The following is a 20,443-nucleotide window of genomic DNA, read 5'->3' as shown; positions in this document are numbered from 1 at the left end:
ATGAGAGAGAGTTTATGGAAAATCTAGTCTATACTGACGTAGCTAAATAGATTACTTACGCCGAACCATTGTTCCTCACGTGCAACAAAGGCCCCTGATCAGCCAAACACTGTCCTATGACTGTGGCACCAACCAAGAATAGTAAACGCCAATTTGATGAGTACAACTACAGTCATGGCTACCTCTCTAGTTGTACTTTTTCTACAAAAACAATAATTAAGCTACAACACAAGAGATCTTCCCATTTTGGTACTTTCTCGTCAAGACCATCTACGAAGAATACAAAACATCTTGTATGATTTTTAAATCATGCGAAAATTAATGAGCGCATGGATGTCATCCAGATATTTTTAATTTCCGCGGCCTACCAATAAATTTTGAAATCTCCTACCAACGTTACATAGTCCATTCCATATCTATACCTACCATATAACATGATATGAAGGTCGATCTGCCATTGGCCAATGGAGGTCTATTTACATATTAAGTTGCTCACGGATTGCATTAGTCTGTCTTCCATCCAGTGAGCACTCTTTCGGGGAAAATGGCGCAAGGACCGAAACCCGGTGAATTGGAATCGCTGCGTGACAAAGTAAAAAAGCGCTTACAAAACATACCGGGCAAGGAGTTTAACGTCCTCGTGGTCGGCATGTATGGCTCAGGGAAGTCCTCCTTCATCAACTCGATGGTTATGGCCGTTACTGGAACGTGGCACGAATACGCACACTACGCTAACGCCCCTTACTTGAGTGTGACGAAACGTTTGGAGAGATATGTCATGTTTGATGACAAGTGAGTTGTGCTGTGGTTGTAGTACTTCTATCTGGTCCTCATCAAATTACCTCACTTATTTAGAGTATACTCTATTCATTCATCGGGTTGCTTGATGCCCACATAACTTTATTTAGTTATCTATTGAACTTCAGGCAAGAGATGAAAATAGATATTGTTTTCTCTTTTTTTCAGATGTAAAGAAGAAGACGAGAAACACTCAATCCCTGGCTACAGGAAGAACGTCATCTTCTGGGACTGTCCCGGCTTTCCTGATGCCAGCGAAGAAGCGTACTCTACAATCGTGTCGCTGACACTTGACGGCCGTATACCGCCTGGCACCAAAGTTCTCGAATTCATTAATCAAAGCCCTGAGCAGCTTCGAAATAAATTCGGAAGAGTTAACCGCAAGATGACGTTTGACCGAATCGTTTACATCAATTCAGCAGACTGCGACGTCCATAAACTTCTGGTGACAGCTATCAAGTCAGGGGCACAGAAAGATCACGGTAAAACTCCTCTTTTAACTTCCATGCGCAATTATACGCATTCCACGCAAACAACATAATTTCTGTATTCTATATAGACTGTGACTAAAATTTGCGAGAGAAGAAACCGAGAATTTGGTTAAGAGTAAGGAACTGCTTCAGCATGCAGACCAGTTTATGGTCAGGAATAGATGCTTGTTGATTGACTTTGAAATCACAAATTGGTAGATGATATATTTAACATCGCAGCTTATTATTAGCAATGTTTAGATAATTCATTCAGTGCATATTTGGTCACTCTGATCCGAACCTAAACGTGTAAAGGGCAAAATGTCTATTGACAAGAATAACTGTAATAAATGTGATCTGAATGCAAGCTCATGTGTGACAGAAGTCAACATCATGTTACAATTTTAAGACCTTATGTCCGCACACAAAATAAAGCGCTTACCAACAAGCTTTCGAAGGACTGATCGAAAGCTTGTTACCTCCATGAAATGTCATGGAGGTTATATTTTACCCTGCGTTTGTGTGTGTGTCTGTCTGTCAACAAGATAACTCAAGAACGGCTGGGTGGATTGGTTTCATACTTGGTGTGTTGGTAGGGTGTGACAAAAGCTGGAAGTGATTAGATTTTGGGCCCCCTAGCGGCTTCCCTTGGTACTGCCGTGCAACTTCCGGTTTTGCTATCTCGTGTTCTGAACAAGGTATGGTCACAATTTTTGGGTGTTAGATAGCTCTTATGCTCAGGAATAAGTGACATAGGTTTGGGCCCCCTAGCAACTAGGTTTGGGATAGCAGGGCATTTTTGTCAAAAACTTCTGAAGTGGATAACTCAAGAAGGGAACAACGGATTTTCATGATTTTTGGTATGTAGGTACCTTAGACAATGTTGTACAGAATTAAGTACTAATTATGCAAAATTAGAGTACATTTGCATAATTAATGAGAATAATATATCATAGCAGTTTTTTCAATGTATCTCTTGTCCCGGACATGATATGGTCTTGACATTTGGGTGGTAGATAGCATGCAGTGTCATGCTAAAGTGGGGCAAGTTTCAGCCCCCTAACATCTAATTTTGGAACTGCAGGGGCGTTTTTGTCAAAACATTCCAAAGAGGATAACTGCAGAAAGGATTGACGAATCGACATCATTTTAGGCATGCGGGTAGCTTAGGCAAAGACGTTTATAATGATATACATGTTATGCAAATGGTACTTAATTTGCATAATTAATGAGGAAATTGCATAATTTCATTGTTTTCAATAACTGGACTTCAATAAATGTAACACATGTTAATTATGATAGGTGGAATATAATCAGATATCAAATATGGTAATGGGAACTTATTTGCATAATTTATGTAAGAATTGCAAAACCTCTTTTAAATATGATCAATGATTGGAATTTGATTATTGTGACATGTGTACGTTACTCTGATGAACAACACCATGCAATAATTATGTTAATGTTAGTTAATTGCATAAAATTTACAAAAGCTCTGAATATTCATGGAGGTATGAGGTCGCCGAACTCTAGTTGGTAAGTTGCTTTATTTTGTGTACAGATATAAGGTCTTAAAATTGTAACATAAATGTGATTTATTTTCCCTTTAAATTACAATTTTATTGTTGATATTTGTATAGATATACCAATCTTCGCCATGATGACCAAGATCGACAAAGCTGACGATCTACAGAAGCGTGTTGAGGATGCCCAGGCAGCCCTTACACTCACGGACAACAACGTTCGATTTAAGACAACTTCCCTGTACTGTAAGGATGTTACGGCATGCACCGACCCAAACGACTACCGAGTAATGATGCCAAATCCAAAAATCGACAGCGTCTTACTGAACACCTGGATGAACCTCACAGATCCGAATATCAGGGTCATAGAGACTCCACCTCCCCATGAAGAGCCACCTAGATCTAATATTTGGTGCGTTTTGCTGTAAATAACGGACTTACACGAACTAGCTTTCATAACACATACCATTTCTGTAGAACAATTGTTACCAACCACATATGGACTCACTAAGCAGAGTGTACGCCTTGCATTTACTAGCATGTTACATCGATATCTGCACAATGTTAAGTTTTATGATTCCCGTCGGTAGCCCAAGACAGACAAAAGAACCCAACAACATGATGTGGCAGCCTCAGTAGAGTAACTAGCAGATTTATAAGAGCTGACGTCATATGTCATTGTAACTGTAAGGCAGATATCATGTGCTTGTTTATCTGGAATCGTCACTAATCGTCAAAAGCTTAAGATAGCTCATCTCTACATGACAAACCAAATTGTATTCGATGCCAAATCGTGACGAAACGACGGCTATTCAAATTAAGTCACAAATGAAAGTTCCCCTCAACATAACCCAGCACAAGACTTTAGGTACAATTTCGTTCGAAGCATGAGTGTACGCACACATGTCGATATTACGACCCTTGGTCCAGTGTTGTTTTCAGATAATGATCAATCTATCAAATAACCAGTGTTCATAGTTCCTTACCCTTGTCCTACGTTGGGAGGTTCTTGAATAAGTCTTGCTTCGAAAAGTTGCAGTGGGATGACTAGACAATAAATGTAATACGCAATCAACGATATCGTAAAATATTGATCCTGACGGCCATCTATGGAGAAGTGTAGTCAGAGGTCGTGTACCAGGTCGCCAAGGAGATTCTGTCTGTCCTCTAATAATGAAAACCTCGAGCAACTGTTTGCCATAGACGTACTTCAGAATTTAGGCAGAGTTTCCCTGGTGGCGTATCCCTCAGACATACGTACGCATAGGTAGGTTGCATTTGAAAACAAGTTGCGAGTAAGTCAGCACTGTATTTGACGTGGTTAAGAGTCAAACTTGACTGCTGAATTACTCCCAACCACCAGCCAATCACCAAGTCGTACGGTCACTGTTGATACTCGGAGATGACATTCACATGCTTTCATGTTTTCCTAGCTCTACCGTAATTGCAGCATGCATATGATAGGCGTGATAATTTGCTATCCTCTTTATCTATATGTGTCCAACATAATTTTTAGTGCGCCAAAGATAAGAGCTGTTACATTATGCCGTATCTATTATATGAGTTTAGAAAAAAAAATAGTTGAGTTCTAACTCCAGACATTTTTAGAACTTATCTGATATGCCTGATATTATATGTCTAATCTTCATCGACGTATTAGAACTCATTATTCTTTGTATTCTAAATGATATTTGATGGATAGTTAAATACAAGTTATATACTTTGTAATTGTATTTTTTGTTGATTGAAATGTCTATCATGAATAAAGTATTCGATTGCAACTTTGCCTTTGAGCTTATTTCTACAATAAAGAGAAGTACCTCTAGAGTAGTTTCTCATCTTATCCTACTGTATACCCTGGAAACCAGTTTTTCAGCCAGGACCGGTAGAGAACCTGTTCTTCAGCCAAGGCTACGGGGAGGAGTCATAGATCATGCATGGAGATTTTCCCGGCCTAGCTAGACAGGTAGACAGGTGGCACCTCCCTACTCTCCAAAAAAGAACATAAAAAACAAAAAAAAAAAAAACAAAAAAATGAAAAAAAAAAAAACAAAAAAAAAAAAAAAAAAAAAAAAAAAAAAAAAACAAAGAAAAAAAGTACAAAGGAAATCACAATAATAATAGAAAAAAAACAAAAAAAAAAAAAAAAAAAAAAAACTAAATAAATATAAATTGAAAAAAAAAGTCCAGAAAGTACTAACTCAACGGCCCACCTACTACTATATCTACGCGACTCAACATTGATAATAACACCTCTCCAGAGAGCTTATCTAAGGTCCTCGGGAGAGTCTGCCTTGGCTGCCGAACAAATGAATGCCGGCGCTGGGCAAAAGTCTAGTTTCCAGGGTAAATACAAGGGTTTGATAAGAAACAAGTTTCAAGACCTGCTTAAATAAATAAATTGAATAAATTTTCACAGATCCAAACGACTGACTAAAAAAGAATACAACATGAAACAAATAACAAGAAATGCACAGGGAAGCTTAAAAAGCGTAACGTCATTTAATGATATCTCAGAAATATTTCTAACAAACATTTTGTGGCCTGCTGGGTTATTGTGTAACAACATGTACAGTGTATAATGCAGGCACTTTCATTGAAGGTCTTTCGGGACATGTGTGTTACAAATTTGAAAAATACACATCAAACATTTTGGTAACCCATTTATTAAAAGATGCTGCTGCTTATAACATCCATATGGTTAACATTCATCTCATCAATGAGAAAGCGATTTACAGAAAAAGAATATCTATGTTAATCGTTATGCAGCCTTTTAGCAAAAAAAGTTAATAGATGTTAAAAAAGAAAGACCCTTACTAGATTAATAGCAAGCTAGACCTGTTTTTGCAAACCATCTTCCCAAGTTTTCTTAAATCTGAACAATGTAGTATCACTCACTACGCAAGCGGTTTTTTTGTTTCCCCATGATAATTTGTGCGTGCTAATTAAATTTCATCCTAGCAAAGATTAATGTCCTTATAACATTAATGTTTTGATAGCAGAAAACAAAAACAAATTGCAATTCATGGTTTGACTTTGAAACACTCTTTGATCCTTTCTCTCTGATTTTTGTTGAATTGTCTGTAAACGGATAAGAAACGCTTGTTGTATGCTAGGTCCTTCAGGCGTGATGGAGTGATTCCTTCCAAGCAGTGCAATTCGGAAATGTCCTTACTTCTGGGGTGATTGAACAGGATGACAATCACACCTAGAATGTAAAACACAAGAGTGAGATTATTCGTCATTATTACTTAATCAACTTAGAATGGTTAAAGAGGATGGGGCGGTAAAAACATCCTACTGCACGTATTTTATATTGTTTATCATAATGTGTCATGTTATGCAAAAAATATCATAAGACAAATGCTGTATGGTTTTTGCTCCTTTGGCCTAAAAGGCGTTTTAAACTGATTGAGTCATAAATATCTAGAATCAATAAATCGACTGAGACGGTCAATGTGATAGGATGGTGAAGTATGATGTGATTATGATTTGGTATAACCTCGATTTAATATGCAATTTCTGTGTACTAAACAAAAACTGAACAAGATCAAACTTAAATCTTATGATGATATAAATCCAACAGCATACTTCATGAGTCTACATTATATCTTACCACTAGGCTCTGTAGACCTTTCCATCTTGTCAAAAGCGCGAAATCCCAGGTCTGCCTCCGGCTGAAGTTCTCCGTGTTCGTTGAACGAGATGATCCTGGGAGCGTTGCGAACACAACAGATGGCGTATTGGTAGGTGGGCAGGTCAGCGATTTCTCTTTGGTTGGTGACGAGGTGTTGTACGATTGGCCATGGGTAAGACTGTTGAACCTCCTCCGTGACGGTGTTAAGGGTGTCCAGGTTATTGGCAACTATGCACAGGCCATCTTTATCTACTAGTGGCTGAAATAAAGGTGAAAGTTAAGGGAGCTGGATCATGGCTTTTATAAGTTGATATAACTTATCATTAAGATATCATTTTCAAAACACGAGAAAATGTAGGTTTATTTAAATGATGACATGCGAGGTCCAATTGTGATACAATACTTATTTGTTCAACGAAACTAAGCTTCTGCATTGGGTGAACAACTACACTGACAGGCCGGATGTCAGGAGTATCCTAAGTTGCAAAAAGATCTAGAGCTACTGCAGAAAAGAACATAATACTGTATATAGACTGGCAAACAAGCTTGTAGACATGCTAATCCTCATGAACCTTACTCCTGATCAGAAACATGAGAAAGCCTATAACTAATTTAACAAATTTCAAATGAGGTATTAAAACTGGATAAACTGTTTCATTACTTTTCGAACATCCTTTGGTTGGGTGGCCTGGTTTGCGGGAGAAATTAGCGGCTGAAAAAAAAGGTGAAAGGGAGTTGGATCATGACTTTTGTATGATATAAGTAACAGGCAACCAATAACAAGACGAGTGGACGTAAGAAAGGTTATTTGTGAAACAATAGTGATTTGATTTTTAACGAAATTAAGCTTCTGGGTTGTATAAACAAGTACAATGGGGCATAGTAAAGCACCAGTGTTAGTACTGTAATTTGAAAAAAAAAAACAGAGCCAAGTACTGTTGGCTGTGGTGTCGATGCAAGTGGGTTGAGTGTTTGCCTTGCAGTTCAGTTCAGTTCAGTTTATTATTCAACTTGCATGTACACTATACAAATAGGTACATGAAATCTGTTGACTTACAGAGACGCTGCACTATCGTACAAGCTAAAGACCGTATAATACACAGATAATACACAGGTAGGATTAAAATCACTAAAATACAATTTTCAGTCGGTAGGTCATGAGTTTAATCCCGGTCGAGCCATACCAAAGACTTGGTAATGGTAATGCTGCTTAGCACTCAGCATTTGGGAAAGAGTTGAACACAAACCACTACCTGTGAACTAATCCCCTGCTAGAGTGATTGCACAATTGTTGTGAGGCCCAGGGCTATTAAAACGTAGATGGGCGCCACCCTATTCTCAACTAATATACCCTGAACATAATGCATGTATATAGATTGATAGACAAGCCTGCAGATGCCCTGCGCACCTCTCTGGATCAGAGAAATGAAGGAAAAAACTATACCAATTATAAACGCACCATTGAATGAGTGATTTTCAAATAAAGCTTGAAAACAGACAAGGACATATTCAGTTTTTCCTTATTCCTACAAAGTTGTGGAATCGCACACTGCAGCTACTAGGTACCAGGGGTGCCTAAGTTTTCATACGATCTTACGGAATTCATACGATCGATCCTTACGGAAATTTTACGATCCTTACGGAATTCATACGATCCTTACAAAAACCATACGATCCTTAAGGAAATCATACGATCCTTACTAATTCAACATGGCGGCCTCGGAACTTGCATTACTTCCGACGATATCTGGATTATCCCACCCTGCTAAGCCCTAAAACCTCCACCTGCAATAGCGCTAACTTATTGAGTGACATATCGGTGTATTTCATACCATTGGGCTAGCTGGAGAAAAGGAGACTATTCTTCAACAGAGCACGGCCCGGTTTTGCGGTGACACATTAGTAAGTATCGTATGAATTCCGTAAGGATCGTATGATTTCCGTAAGGATTATACGAGTTTTGTAAGGATCGTATGATTTCCGTAAGGATTATACGAATTTTGTAAGGATCGTATGTTTCTTAGGAGTGGAGCGTATGGATTCTTTAAAGATCGTATGCTTTCCGTAAGGATCGTCACGTATGAATACTTAAGCACTTATGGGTACAGACAATAAATAAGGTGAATAGCCACAGTATGTCATGGGACACTTAGTACAAAAAAATACAAACTGTTAACATGAAACTGTAAACAGAGAGTCTGTAGACGTACCTGACCGCGATTTCTTTTCAGGCAAGACACGCATATGTATATAAACATGATTGAGCAGAACGCCGTAGCTCCCAATACAGCAAGGTCACCAAAAAGAACTACACTTAGCTTCTCGTTCATGTTGACGAGTATGATAAAGCCGCAGACGATAAATGCAGCAGTTACATATTTTATATGATGTATTTGTGTCGCCATGTATTGCCGCGCGCCGACAACACCGGGCTACTGTACATGTGCACAGACTCGCTGTAGCTAGCTCGACAGTCATTGGGCCTGTTGGAGCGCCCTAGGTCGTATCAGCTTTACCCTGATAAGCAATACCAGTTTGATTGACAGGTTTCGCCTGTTCCTGTACTGTGACCTGCTCTGTCAACAAAACTATTGATCGAGCAAACTAGACCTTTCATTCAACCCACGTCAAATCTCATGGGAAAACTACGCCTACCATAATTGCACCCAGAATAATACCGCTATCACAGAATAACGTCTACCAGTCACGTATTTCTTGTATACATGTAATCTTATTAAGATAATTCATGCAGCTCCTTCGTTACTTTTCCTACATGAGATGTTTTAATTATCGTATGAACTCAGATGGGTATTTTTCTGGCACGACAAAGGGACTTCCAATAACACGTACAAGAATTTATATTGTTTTTAGTCATTAAGGCATTATACACTTTTTATCCGACATGAGTTACAGAAACAGTTAACAAAGAAATGATTTCACTACTCAACAAGGCATCTTATTTGTCTCTAAGCAAGCAAATATGAAAACGTTGTCCTCACCTTTAGACGTCTCTTTAGATATGCCACAAGACTGAATAAAATTGTCTTGAAAAATGCTCCAAACCTGGTAACTAAACTGAACACGAAAACAAAGAAACGGTACGTAAGATGTCGGATACCCGCCATCTTCGCGTGTACGTTATGTCAGGGACAACTACAGTATGCTAATATGACAAGTATGGCAGTAACTGTATGTCAAGAGGCAGTATTGCAGACATTGAAATACAGCTATCCCACAATGCCCCTGCCAGGATAGCTAGTGTCATAGAGAACACTACCTGTATGGCATGTACTTTTCAACATTTGGTATTGTCAGTGTTTTAGTATCATTATTTGAAAACGTGTAACTATCACAGTAGCCATTTTCTCTTTGTGTATATCCAGCACTGGCAACATGCAATGCATTTAACCCGCAGCAGAGTATATTTGTCAAAAAGCTCACATGAACCCTCAACCTCTTCACAATTACAGTAGATTTTATACTTTATTGCACAACATCTTACTTAACAAGGCACAATGTACAACTGCCAATCTATCTATATCTTCATTTCACAATAGTATGTAGTACGGGATGAGAAAGTACCTTTAGAAGAATTGCTGGGATCTCATACATACATGTTAAGTCAAACACACACATGTACAAGAACACATACAAAGCACTGGTTACAATGTATGGACTATGAAGAGTGAAGTGGGCACAAATGTTTTGATAACTTACCTTATACTCTTTGATTTCGTTTGGAGAAGGAGGCCACAATCCGTAAAGAACAAAAATGGTCGATACGTCCACAATAACCAACAGTCTTCGTAGGTCATGATCAAAGTCACAGACATGTTCATGGACGATGCAAATGGTGAAACGAAGCGTACCGAGTGTTTTTATGGTGTGGTTTATGGTATTCATGTCAGTTTCTTTAGAAGAACACAATGGCACCGGAAGCCCTATAGTTCTTTTGTAGCAAGTGATCATACCTTTAATACTGTTGAGCAACTCGTGCTTCGCAAACTTGTAGCCAAAGTATCCGAGTCCACAAAAAGCAGCAAATTGTACAGCCGCACGACAAGTTCTGTTGTTGAACAGTTGACACATCATGCCCACAGGGTCAGGATAGAAGAAAATATTCCCTCCAAACCCAGCCATTTTGCTACAGTTCTGTCGACGTTGGAAACCGACGATTTCTTCCACGTGCCTCGGCTTTAGTGCTAGTGGATCCCACGTCTTTCAGCTGCACAATCTATGGAGGCCATTCAACAAAGATTGGTCTCAACATGTCAGAGTTCTGAAGCTCTTGGACCGCGCGTACAGTATCAGAAATTTCCGAAATTTGTCTAGCTTTTCAATATTTTCAAATAAGTTATGGCCACGTAAAACAGAAGTTTCCACACGTAGTCATCAGACATGAACTTTGTAATATGACCTGAATGCCCGACCTGTAAACGTTTTTCACTCTATAGCTATGGCTTAAAAACGACGTCTGGCATCAGGGCATATTTTGGCATGCTTTTTTCTGATCTCGAGAGTTAACATATCGAGTTCAATTAACAAAAGCAGGTCAGAGCCACATGGAAAGAGCAATCCAGCATCATTTTATGTAAATTATTACGATTCACAATAGAAACCTCATGTTTTTTTTCTCAAATCGATTGAAACAATATCCAACCAGCCCGACACGTACACATTCTTCTTTGGTCCAAAACAAAAATACTGTCCCCGTGCAGTGTTAGAATATATATATACTTAGTTCATTTTAAATCTGGTAAATGATATATTTAACTATATGTATATATACATATATGTGTATACATATAGTGTATTGTCAAATGAAATCTGGAAAATTAGCGTTAAATGGGGGTTAAAAACTTCAATACAATTATTTGCACATTTATATATGAACTTTTATAGAGTTTCTATAATGGTAGTTTGGGGAAAACAGAAAGAAACAGACGCTTTTCTTAGCTCACTTTTCCAGTTGACACTAATGTGTAGCTTTTATACACTACCCACATTCTTTTGCTAGACAAAGATATATGAATATGAGAAGGAATAGTTGTGATTGTCTGAAGTAAGATGACCTTTGTCTTTTTGAAAAGCTCGACGATGTTTTGTAATCGTGTTTTTTTAAACAGATGCAGATTAGTTTTTGAGAAAAGTAGGCAGTACTATCCAGATAAAGAACTTGGGAGATATTGCACGAATCCATACTTGACTATGACTATGTCCAACCAAGTTCTGATGATGATCACTGAACCTATTTACATCGAAGAAGCAGCTAAGATAAAACTAATATATGTATAAATATTTGCGCCGATGTTTGAAATCACAAAAGCTACCAAAAATGTAACTCATTGATTTTTAGAATAGTTCGACAGTTGAACTCTGACCTCTCGTTTACGTATGGTGTTGTTGACATATACACTATGAAATAAAAACGTTAAGAAGGGGCTAAAACATTTAATTCAATTGTCTACTCATGGACAAGCGATTAAATGTCATTCTATTCAAGGAATCTAACTCTCAGTGAGCGTTTTGATCCGTGTAAACTTTTGTGTTGGAAGAAAGTTTAGCATTGTGCTATGATTACTATCAACACAGATGAGCCTCCTTGCTCACCACCCACCTTGTTTTGCTTGCCAACGATATATGAATATGAGAAGTAATATTGTGATAAGTCTGAAGAAAGGTCTGACATTTTACACTTTTGTTTTTCTACTGTATGGGGAGACTAATGTTTGGCAAAGTAGGTATTCTATGATAAGGTCTGTTTAAGTATTGCAAATATCCGTACTTACAAGGGTCAGCTCACAGGTATCAAGCCTGTACATTATGACACATTGGGAAATGGCCGAAAAGTATCCAAATATTTTAACACATGCTTGAAATCACAATGGTAGCAAAGAGATATAGACTTAACCTTACGTAGCGTGGTGGTATGATAACTATTCAGAAACCTGGCATTTCATCTGATTAATGAGATTTGCACGGGCAAGGTCAAGGTATTTTACATGGAAGGGGTAATGTAAACGCCATATATACTCTAGAGTGTAACACAATCAAATGTTTCTGGTGATTAAGTACAACTTTGTTCAGACAAGAACTTTATTTACTGAATTCAATATATACCAACAGTAGATCACAAATATTTACATCTACATTCGATGTTGGCCAGCCGCGAAATGGTTCGTCCTGAGTCCTGAATAATTCATTTCAGGCAACTGACACTGGAAAGGAAAAAAAATAAAATAAATCTGTCTACCCAGGAGCAAATACCGCAGTCCTATCTAGAGTTTGGTTGGAGTCCGGATAAAGCTACAGGCACCACAATAGACGTTACCCGGTGAGTATAGTCTGTCTCATCGTTTACTTGATTGAGCACTCCGAACTGAATCCAATTCGTTTGCTGAACTGTTCCACTATGATGAGGAACTTTGCCATCATTTCTGTATTTCGACAACGCATAAAAAATGACGTTACCATGCATAAACATTAGCAAGCCTGACATTTTATCCTCCTCACGTTGCAACTATCAATCAATTATTCGCAGGCATCATGGATAAGTTTATATAAAGCGACACAAGCGCTTAATGATAAATCATGGGATTTGATAAACACCACTATGCATATTATACCATTATAAATGTTTTTGTCATTTTCAACATCTACAAAAGCTCTAAATATTTCATGGTCGCCGAACTGTAGTTATTGATAATATTCTTCATATGAACACTTTATTTGTGAAAATGCTGTCATATCTATAATCTTCTTTCTGCTGGGCATATCGAATATTGAATTGTTTTTACAGCTGAGACCAATTCTTAACACGAAGAAGACTTCGCCACCGCAGACGTTTTGCTGTGAGTACTGATGCCTTACTGCTGATGCATATGTGTAGAAGAACAGAGAGGCATACGTGGTTTGACTTTGTAATTTCATCTGGTTAGTACGTCACTGAATAAAGCATAAACAATCATTTTTAACGATGAAAATACTCAACGTTTGTGACCGATTACTGTAAACAGTTACCCCTATAGCTGCAGTACAATATGACTCAGTCGGAATTTTACTGGGGAAGGTGACAGAAGGTCACTGAAAAGTCGTTGAAATCAAAGCAAGTGATGTGCAAAAAGTCTTTATTTTTAAGAGAGGGGTACCTCCGCAGAAAGAGCGCAGCGTTGTCGTTGGGAACGTTCTTTATGGTCTCAGTACATGGGGTTAAAGTAAAAGTTCAGGGACCATAATCCATCACGACTGCATGTTTGAACTAGGAATTATGACATGTCATACGCATGCAGGTTGATACGTAAACATGGCTGAAGACATCATCACACCAGACGACGTACCAACGGTCGACACAAACAGACATATCCCGACTACAGATCCGAGCTCTAGGCGAGACGGCCTGAAAAGGAAACCGATGTACAAGCTTAAGCCAAACGTACCTCAACAAGCACGTTGTCGTAAGTTTTTTTTTTATAGTTGTGTTTAATTTCAGTAATATATTAAAAAAGGAACAAATATATGGCATTTCATGCTAAATTGCAATTAAAAAACTCATTCTCAATTTTTGACAATTCTACTTGTTTCCTTATAGCCGCGTACGTTTTCGGTTTTATTTTATGTTTCACTGGAAGTCTTTTGGATATTCCAGAAATATCAATGGTCTTGCATTAACTAGTTCATGGTCATCACTTTCCATACGTTAAACGTATTATTAAAAGTTGTATATGTATGTGTATCATTTTTTGTTGTTTAGTAATTTTTTATCATTTTTTGTAAGAAGTGTAATAGTTTTGACTTAAGTTTAATGAATGTCAATGATATTTTTTCGAGCTTAGTAACTGTTTGTAATAATGTCGTACCAACAAACAAAAGTATAGACACATACAGGAGTCGTGCTACATGGAAAATGGCTTTTATATTCCCTCTTCTCAAGAATATCTGTAATACATGTAACCTAGATACTTGGGTCATTAACACCAACACATTGACGTTCCAATCGTATGTATTTTCAGAGTGCACGTATAGAAGGCTTAGCGTTGCCGTGATAGTAACTGTCCTGTTGGCGACATCGAGTGGTTTTGGAACCTGGGTCCATTTCCACAACAATGTTCGAGACGTTCATCAAAAGGTAAGAAAACGGTCTTCATTCCGTTCGGGATGTATGTTATGTGTATGTCTTTGTGTCTTGTAAACATGTTGAGGAGGGCATTGTTGATCGTACATCATCTTACATAATAAAAAGGGCCGTCCGTATTTACATTCATCGTTTACTGTAAGGGCTATATAAACTATAGTCTCTCCTATCTGCAGACAGGGGAGGCTGTTTATAATACATCCAACCCTGGTCAGCCTGCTTTGGACTCTACCTACACCAATGGTCAGCCTACTGTGGACACTACATACACCCATGGTAGGCCTGCTGTGGACACCATCTACACCCATGGTCAGTCTGCTGTGGACAACACCTACAGCATTGATACCCCTGTTGCGGACACTACCTACACCCATGGTCAGCCTGTTGCGGACACTACCTACATCCCTGGTCATCCTGCAGTGGACACTACCTACGCCAATGGTCAGCCTGCTGCGGACGACTCTCCAAGCAGAGGTTAGGCTCCGGCTTTTTTGACATTTTGTCAGGCGTTTTTATCGGGCTTTCTATTGTGTACTGAAATCTTTATGTCTACCGGCCTAACAAGGCTGGACTCCAGGGTAACAATAACTTTGTAGGTTAAGATCTGACTTTTATACTTTAAACAACATTATCATATAGCCAGATGGAGTTGGCCAATCAGAGGCCCCCATTTCCCATGGGTTATCAGGCAGTAACCTCAAAAGTGGTCGGTTATTCTAATAACCGACCACTTTTTGGACCGCACCATTATACAGGGGACAGTCATGAATTTTTTTTGTACTGTTGTTTGTGTAAACCATGCATAACTGTCAAAAAAATTATGATTGATTGGTTATGTTAATTAGGGCTCCACATGGGGAATATAGGGATACTTGAAAAGGAATTATGCTGATTTTACACATTTTCATTATGGCTTTCTAACGTGATTAAGCCGGTACCTTCCTAAATCACTTCATATATACGTACTTTGTCGTGCCCAAGTGAAAAGGCTCTGCATGGGGGGTACCAGGACTCTACTTAATACATGTAGTTTGTATTGCAAATAAGCCACATGTTGATGCTGATATGCTATCTCACAAACAGATGATTAGTTAAAATTATTAGTTAAATGATGATGATGTTGCAAATGTATTTTTATGTAATGTATTAAAGTGTTTATTTGTTATAAAGGAATTTGTGTGAAATAACTGTCAGTTGGATAGGCTATATGATAATAACGTTAATGCCCCGCCTTATCCTCGGTGTATATGGTGAGATAATCCCTGGTCAGGTGCGATAACCACCTCATAAACCACCTCGTTCGCTACGCTCACTCGGTGGTTTATTCGGTGGTTATCGCACCATATACACCTCGGGGCGGGGCATTAACCCTTTATTAGAAATAAATGATAACATGATCAATTTATAATTCCTGCCAATGAGGATCCTACTAGTATAATCACAGAAACCATTAATGACACGTCAGTTAAAAAGGTCAATATATTTTGGCAAAGGTATGAGGTCGTGGAACTCTAATTTTGTAAGTAGTGACGGAATAAACCTTTCATCCAATAGATCCTAAGAAGAAGTGGCGAGACGACTTCCGCTGCGGCCAACGTTACCCTGCAGATGACGGTAACCCTGCTGAATGTGACCCTGACGGTGTAGCCCCATGCTGCTCCGGGTTAAACTGGTGCGGTAGCTCGGTGTACCATTGTAACTGCCGCAGCTGTGTTGACTACAAGAAAAAAGAATGCATTGTGAATAGCTTTTTGGGAATCTTGACATGTCGATAGTTTTCTGTACCCCTAATTGGCCAGATGTCCTTGTCCAAGTTTATTCTGGGCGATAGGCCGTCGAGGTTTTGTCGAAATCGCTGTTGCTTTGTGAACTACAGAAAGAAGAGGAGCAAGAAAAAAGAATGCGGGACGAAAAGTCTTTGGGCAATATTGACAGGGAATTCGTGTCTATAGTTTACTCTACCACTAATTGACCCTGTAAGGCATACTCGGATTCAATTATATAACTGACGTCCTCCGGAAAAGTAAAAACTGATGAGTAGTTGTGTGATAATAAAGCCCACATTTGTTTAGGCAAGTACTTCATTTATTGTTACACGTTACAAACGATCACAAGTTTATGCATCTACATTCGATGTTTGGCACCCACAATATGGTTCGTCTTGAGTCTTAATAGTTTACGTCATGAGTCATCTAACGCCAGGCACGAACTCTGTCGACCCAGAACTAAATATTGTAGTTGTGTCTTTAAGGTCTTATTCCTGAGAAAGCTAAAACGACTGGGAGATATAGATGTCACTCACTGACCATTAAATGTATAGTCATGAGAACGCCCAACTGAAATCATCACTGATAACTGACATAAACAACTGTTTTTCAAACTAACTACACAACATCGTTTAGGATCCTAGGATTGAGCCATTTGTAGATTATGGTCTATCTCAAGTTCTAGTAGTTTCCCTAGGTACCTTAAGATTGCAATATAAAAAATGTTGTAAAAAAGGCTTTCTCACGAGCGACGTGAATATCTGAAGTGCACATAACACTGGGATTACCAATATAGATGTTTGAAATGTGGCAGTCCAAGAGTATCAATCGTTACGGTAGTCGTCAACATTACGTCTGATGCATTCGTTTTCGAACGTGCGTAAAAAATAATATGCCATTGGGAGGGATTGGCTGCGACTGACATTTATCTTTATACTGATATTTTTTTTGCCATGAAACACTTTCAGAATTGGAAAAAGAAGAGACTTGTGTCTACATGCCTCTGTTCCTATTAGTATCACAAATGTATGTAAGACTCCGTACAAGCTGAAGTTGTGCAATAAGGTAGCCATGTCAATTTTACCCGACACGCGCTATTTCTAAGGGGGATTTGAAATAGAATCATGATAAAACAGTTTGCGGTGCTTGAAAATAGGTCTAATCAGTCTCTAAGTAATAGTCTAGCATTTTGAATAGAGACTTGATGGTCATGTTATATATACATTTCAAATATTACATAATTTTAGAGATGTTGTCTTAACAACAATGTAACTTACGCCTATTAACTTATCAATTTTTACAGCAATTCAAAAGTTGAAAATGCATATACATAGTGTCTTGTCATGATCTCTGAAATATTAGCCCTAAAAGGGGGCTAAAAACTTAAGTCAATTAAATTTTTTGCACATTCACCTATGTGAAATGATGTATTTTTTTATTTTTGTGGAGAAACAGATGCAAACTTTAGAGTCACAACTTTCCGTAGCTCGCTTTTCCAGTTGACACTAATGTGTCGCTTTTACACACTGCCATTTCTTTAAAACTATTGTGTACTTTGCAAGAAAAGAGCCACCCACATTCTTTTGCTAGACAAAGATATATGAATATGAGAAGCAATTTTTGTTTGTTATTGTCTGAAGTAAGATGACCTTTGGTATTTTGTAAAAGCTCGACGATGTTTTGCCATCGTGTTTTTTTTACAGACAGCTGCAGATTAGTTTTTGGGAAAAGAAGGTAGTACAATCTAGATATAGAACTTGGGAGATATTGCACGAATCCGTACTTAAGTATGTCCAACCAACAGGTTCGGATGCTGACCACTGAACCTATTTACATCAGGAAGCGGCTGAGATGAAACTATTTTATATATAGCCACCTTCTTTTGCTAGCCAAAGATATATGAATATGAGAAGTAATGCTGTGGTAACTCTGATATATATACTAGTATTATACATATATATATATATATATATATATATATATATATATATATATATATATATATATAAATATATGTTTGCGCCGATGTTTGAAAACAAAGAAAGCGACAAAGAATTTAACTCATCGATTTTTAGAGTAGTTTGACAGTTGAACTCTGACCTCTTGCTTTGCATACATTTACGTATAGTGTGTTGACATATAAACTATGAAATAAAAGCGTTACAAAGGGGCTAAAAGCGCTCAATTCAATTGTTACCTCATTTACATGTGATTCAATGTGGATGTACTAAGAGAGGACAGCGTTTCTATATGCAAGAAATCTAACGTTAAATTTCAGTGAGCGTTTTAAAGCGTGTATGTATACATTTTTGTTGGAAGAAAGTTTAGCATAGTGCTATGATTACTACAAATACAGATGAGCCTCCTTGCTCACCAACAACCTTCTTTGCTAGTCAAAGATACATGAATATGACAAGCAATCTTGTGATACGTCTGAGGAAAGGCTTGACATTTCGCACTTTTGTTTTTCTACTGTATGAGGAGACTAATTTTTATGAAAGTAAGCATTTTGACATAAGGCTTGCGAGATTAAATATTGTTCATTTACCTACTTACTAAGGGTCAACTCACAAGTTCAGGTACTGACCAACAAACCTGTACATTATGACACATTGGGAAACGCTCGAGAAACATCAAACTATTTTCTTCATTTTCTTTTCACTGAGGAAGGAAGGCGGATGCCTTCCGAAACGTCTGTATAAAAATAAAGTATCCAGAAGTAAAAAAAAAAATATATATATATATATATAAAAAATCGTCTTCATTTTCTTTTCACTGAGGAAGGAAGGCGGATGCCTTCCGAAACGTCTGTAAAAAAATAAAGTATCCAGAAGTAAAGATTTATTCGTCTTCAATTTTATTTTCTTCAATGTTTAAAATCCCAATGGTTACGTCGATATTAGACTTTAACTTACGCAACGCGGTTTTATGATAACGATTCAGGAACCCGATGTTTCATTGTCTGACATGTCTAATGTTTATTCATAAATGCCAGGAAAAATCTATTGAGGTATTTGTTAACAACAGGGGTCTGTATACGCCATATGTACACTTTTTATTTTAACACAATTAAATGTGTCTGGTAATGTGGTACATCTATGTAAAGACAAGAACTCTATTTACTTAATTCCATTTATGCTAACAAGAGGTCTCAACTTTTTTGCATCTACAGTCGATGTTTGGCATCCACGAAATCGTTCGTCCTGAATCTTGAATAATTCATTTCAGTCAACTGACACTGGGAATGAAACAAAATAAATCTGTCTACCCAGGAACAAATATCGCAGTCTTATCTACATTTTGCTTGGAGTCCAGTCAAAGCTTTTGTCACCACAATAGAAGTTGTGGTGAGTATAGTCTGTCTAATTGTTTACTTGATTGAGCACGCCGAACTTAAACCAATTCGTTTGCTAAACTGTGGTGATGAACTTTGCCGTGATTGCTCTCATGTATTTTACCAACGCGTAAACATATGACGTTACCATGCATAAACATTAGCGAGCCTGCCATTTTATCCACATCTCACAATGCAACTATGGTGTATAGATAAATTTGTATAAAGTGGCAAAATCGCATAATGATAAATTATAGGATTTATATTTATAAATGTACTTGTTACATGTGTAAGGTAATCAATGATCAACACCACCATGCATAAATCATGTAAATGTGCATTTCATTTGCATAACATCTATAAAAGCTCTAAATATTCCGTTGAGATATGAGGTCGCCGAACTCTAGTTATTGATAATTTCCCTCATATATTATTTGTTGAAATACTGCCATATCTATAAGCGATTGTGATCGGTTTACACCTTTCTGCTGAGAACTGAATATTGAATTGTTTTGCAGCTGAGACTAATTTCAAGGCGAAGAAGACGTCTGCTACGAGTCGCCCCCACAGACGCCTTGCTGTGAGTACAGATGTCTTACGCCTGATGCATATGTGTAGAAGAATAGAGAGGCATACGTGGTTTGACTTTGTAGTTTCATCTGGTTAGTACGTCACTGAATAAAGCATAAACAACCATTTTAATGATGAAAATACTTAACGTTTGTGACCGAATTCTGTAAACAGAGAGGCCTATAGCTGCAGTACAATATAAACCAGTCGGAAT

The 20,443-nt window shown here is 37.9% G+C and overlaps 2 protein-coding genes across 2 annotated transcripts; one reads left to right on the top strand and one right to left on the bottom strand.

Moving 5' to 3' along the window:
* The first annotated feature begins 538 nt into the window (after window positions 1-538).
* LOC118430768 lies at window positions 539-4,564 on the top strand. Its single transcript, XM_035841790.1, has 3 exons — window positions 539-792; window positions 967-1,280; window positions 2,909-4,564. Exons 1-3 carry the CDS (start codon window positions 545-547, stop codon window positions 3,217-3,219), a joined length of 873 nt encoding a protein of 290 aa, XP_035697683.1. The 5' UTR covers window positions 539-544; the 3' UTR covers window positions 3,220-4,564.
* Window positions 4,565-5,274: 710 nt separating this feature from the next.
* LOC118429982 lies at window positions 5,275-8,864 on the bottom strand. The gene is made up of 4 exons (XM_035840640.1): window positions 8,639-8,864; window positions 7,090-7,140; window positions 6,408-6,687; window positions 5,275-5,999 (listed from the first exon to the last, which is right to left on the bottom strand). The coding sequence occupies exons 1-4, from the start codon at window positions 8,831-8,833 to the stop codon at window positions 5,815-5,817; spliced, it is 711 nt and encodes a 236-aa protein (XP_035696533.1). The 5' UTR covers window positions 8,834-8,864; the 3' UTR covers window positions 5,275-5,814.
* Between the last annotated feature and the right edge of the window lie 11,579 nt (window positions 8,865-20,443).

This window comes from Branchiostoma floridae, chromosome 14 (genome assembly GCF_000003815.2).
Source record: "Branchiostoma floridae strain S238N-H82 chromosome 14, Bfl_VNyyK, whole genome shotgun sequence".
In the NCBI taxonomy this organism is placed as follows: domain Eukaryota; kingdom Metazoa; phylum Chordata; class Leptocardii; order Amphioxiformes; family Branchiostomatidae; genus Branchiostoma; species Branchiostoma floridae.
This window is presented reverse-complemented; position numbering and strand designations above follow the sequence as displayed.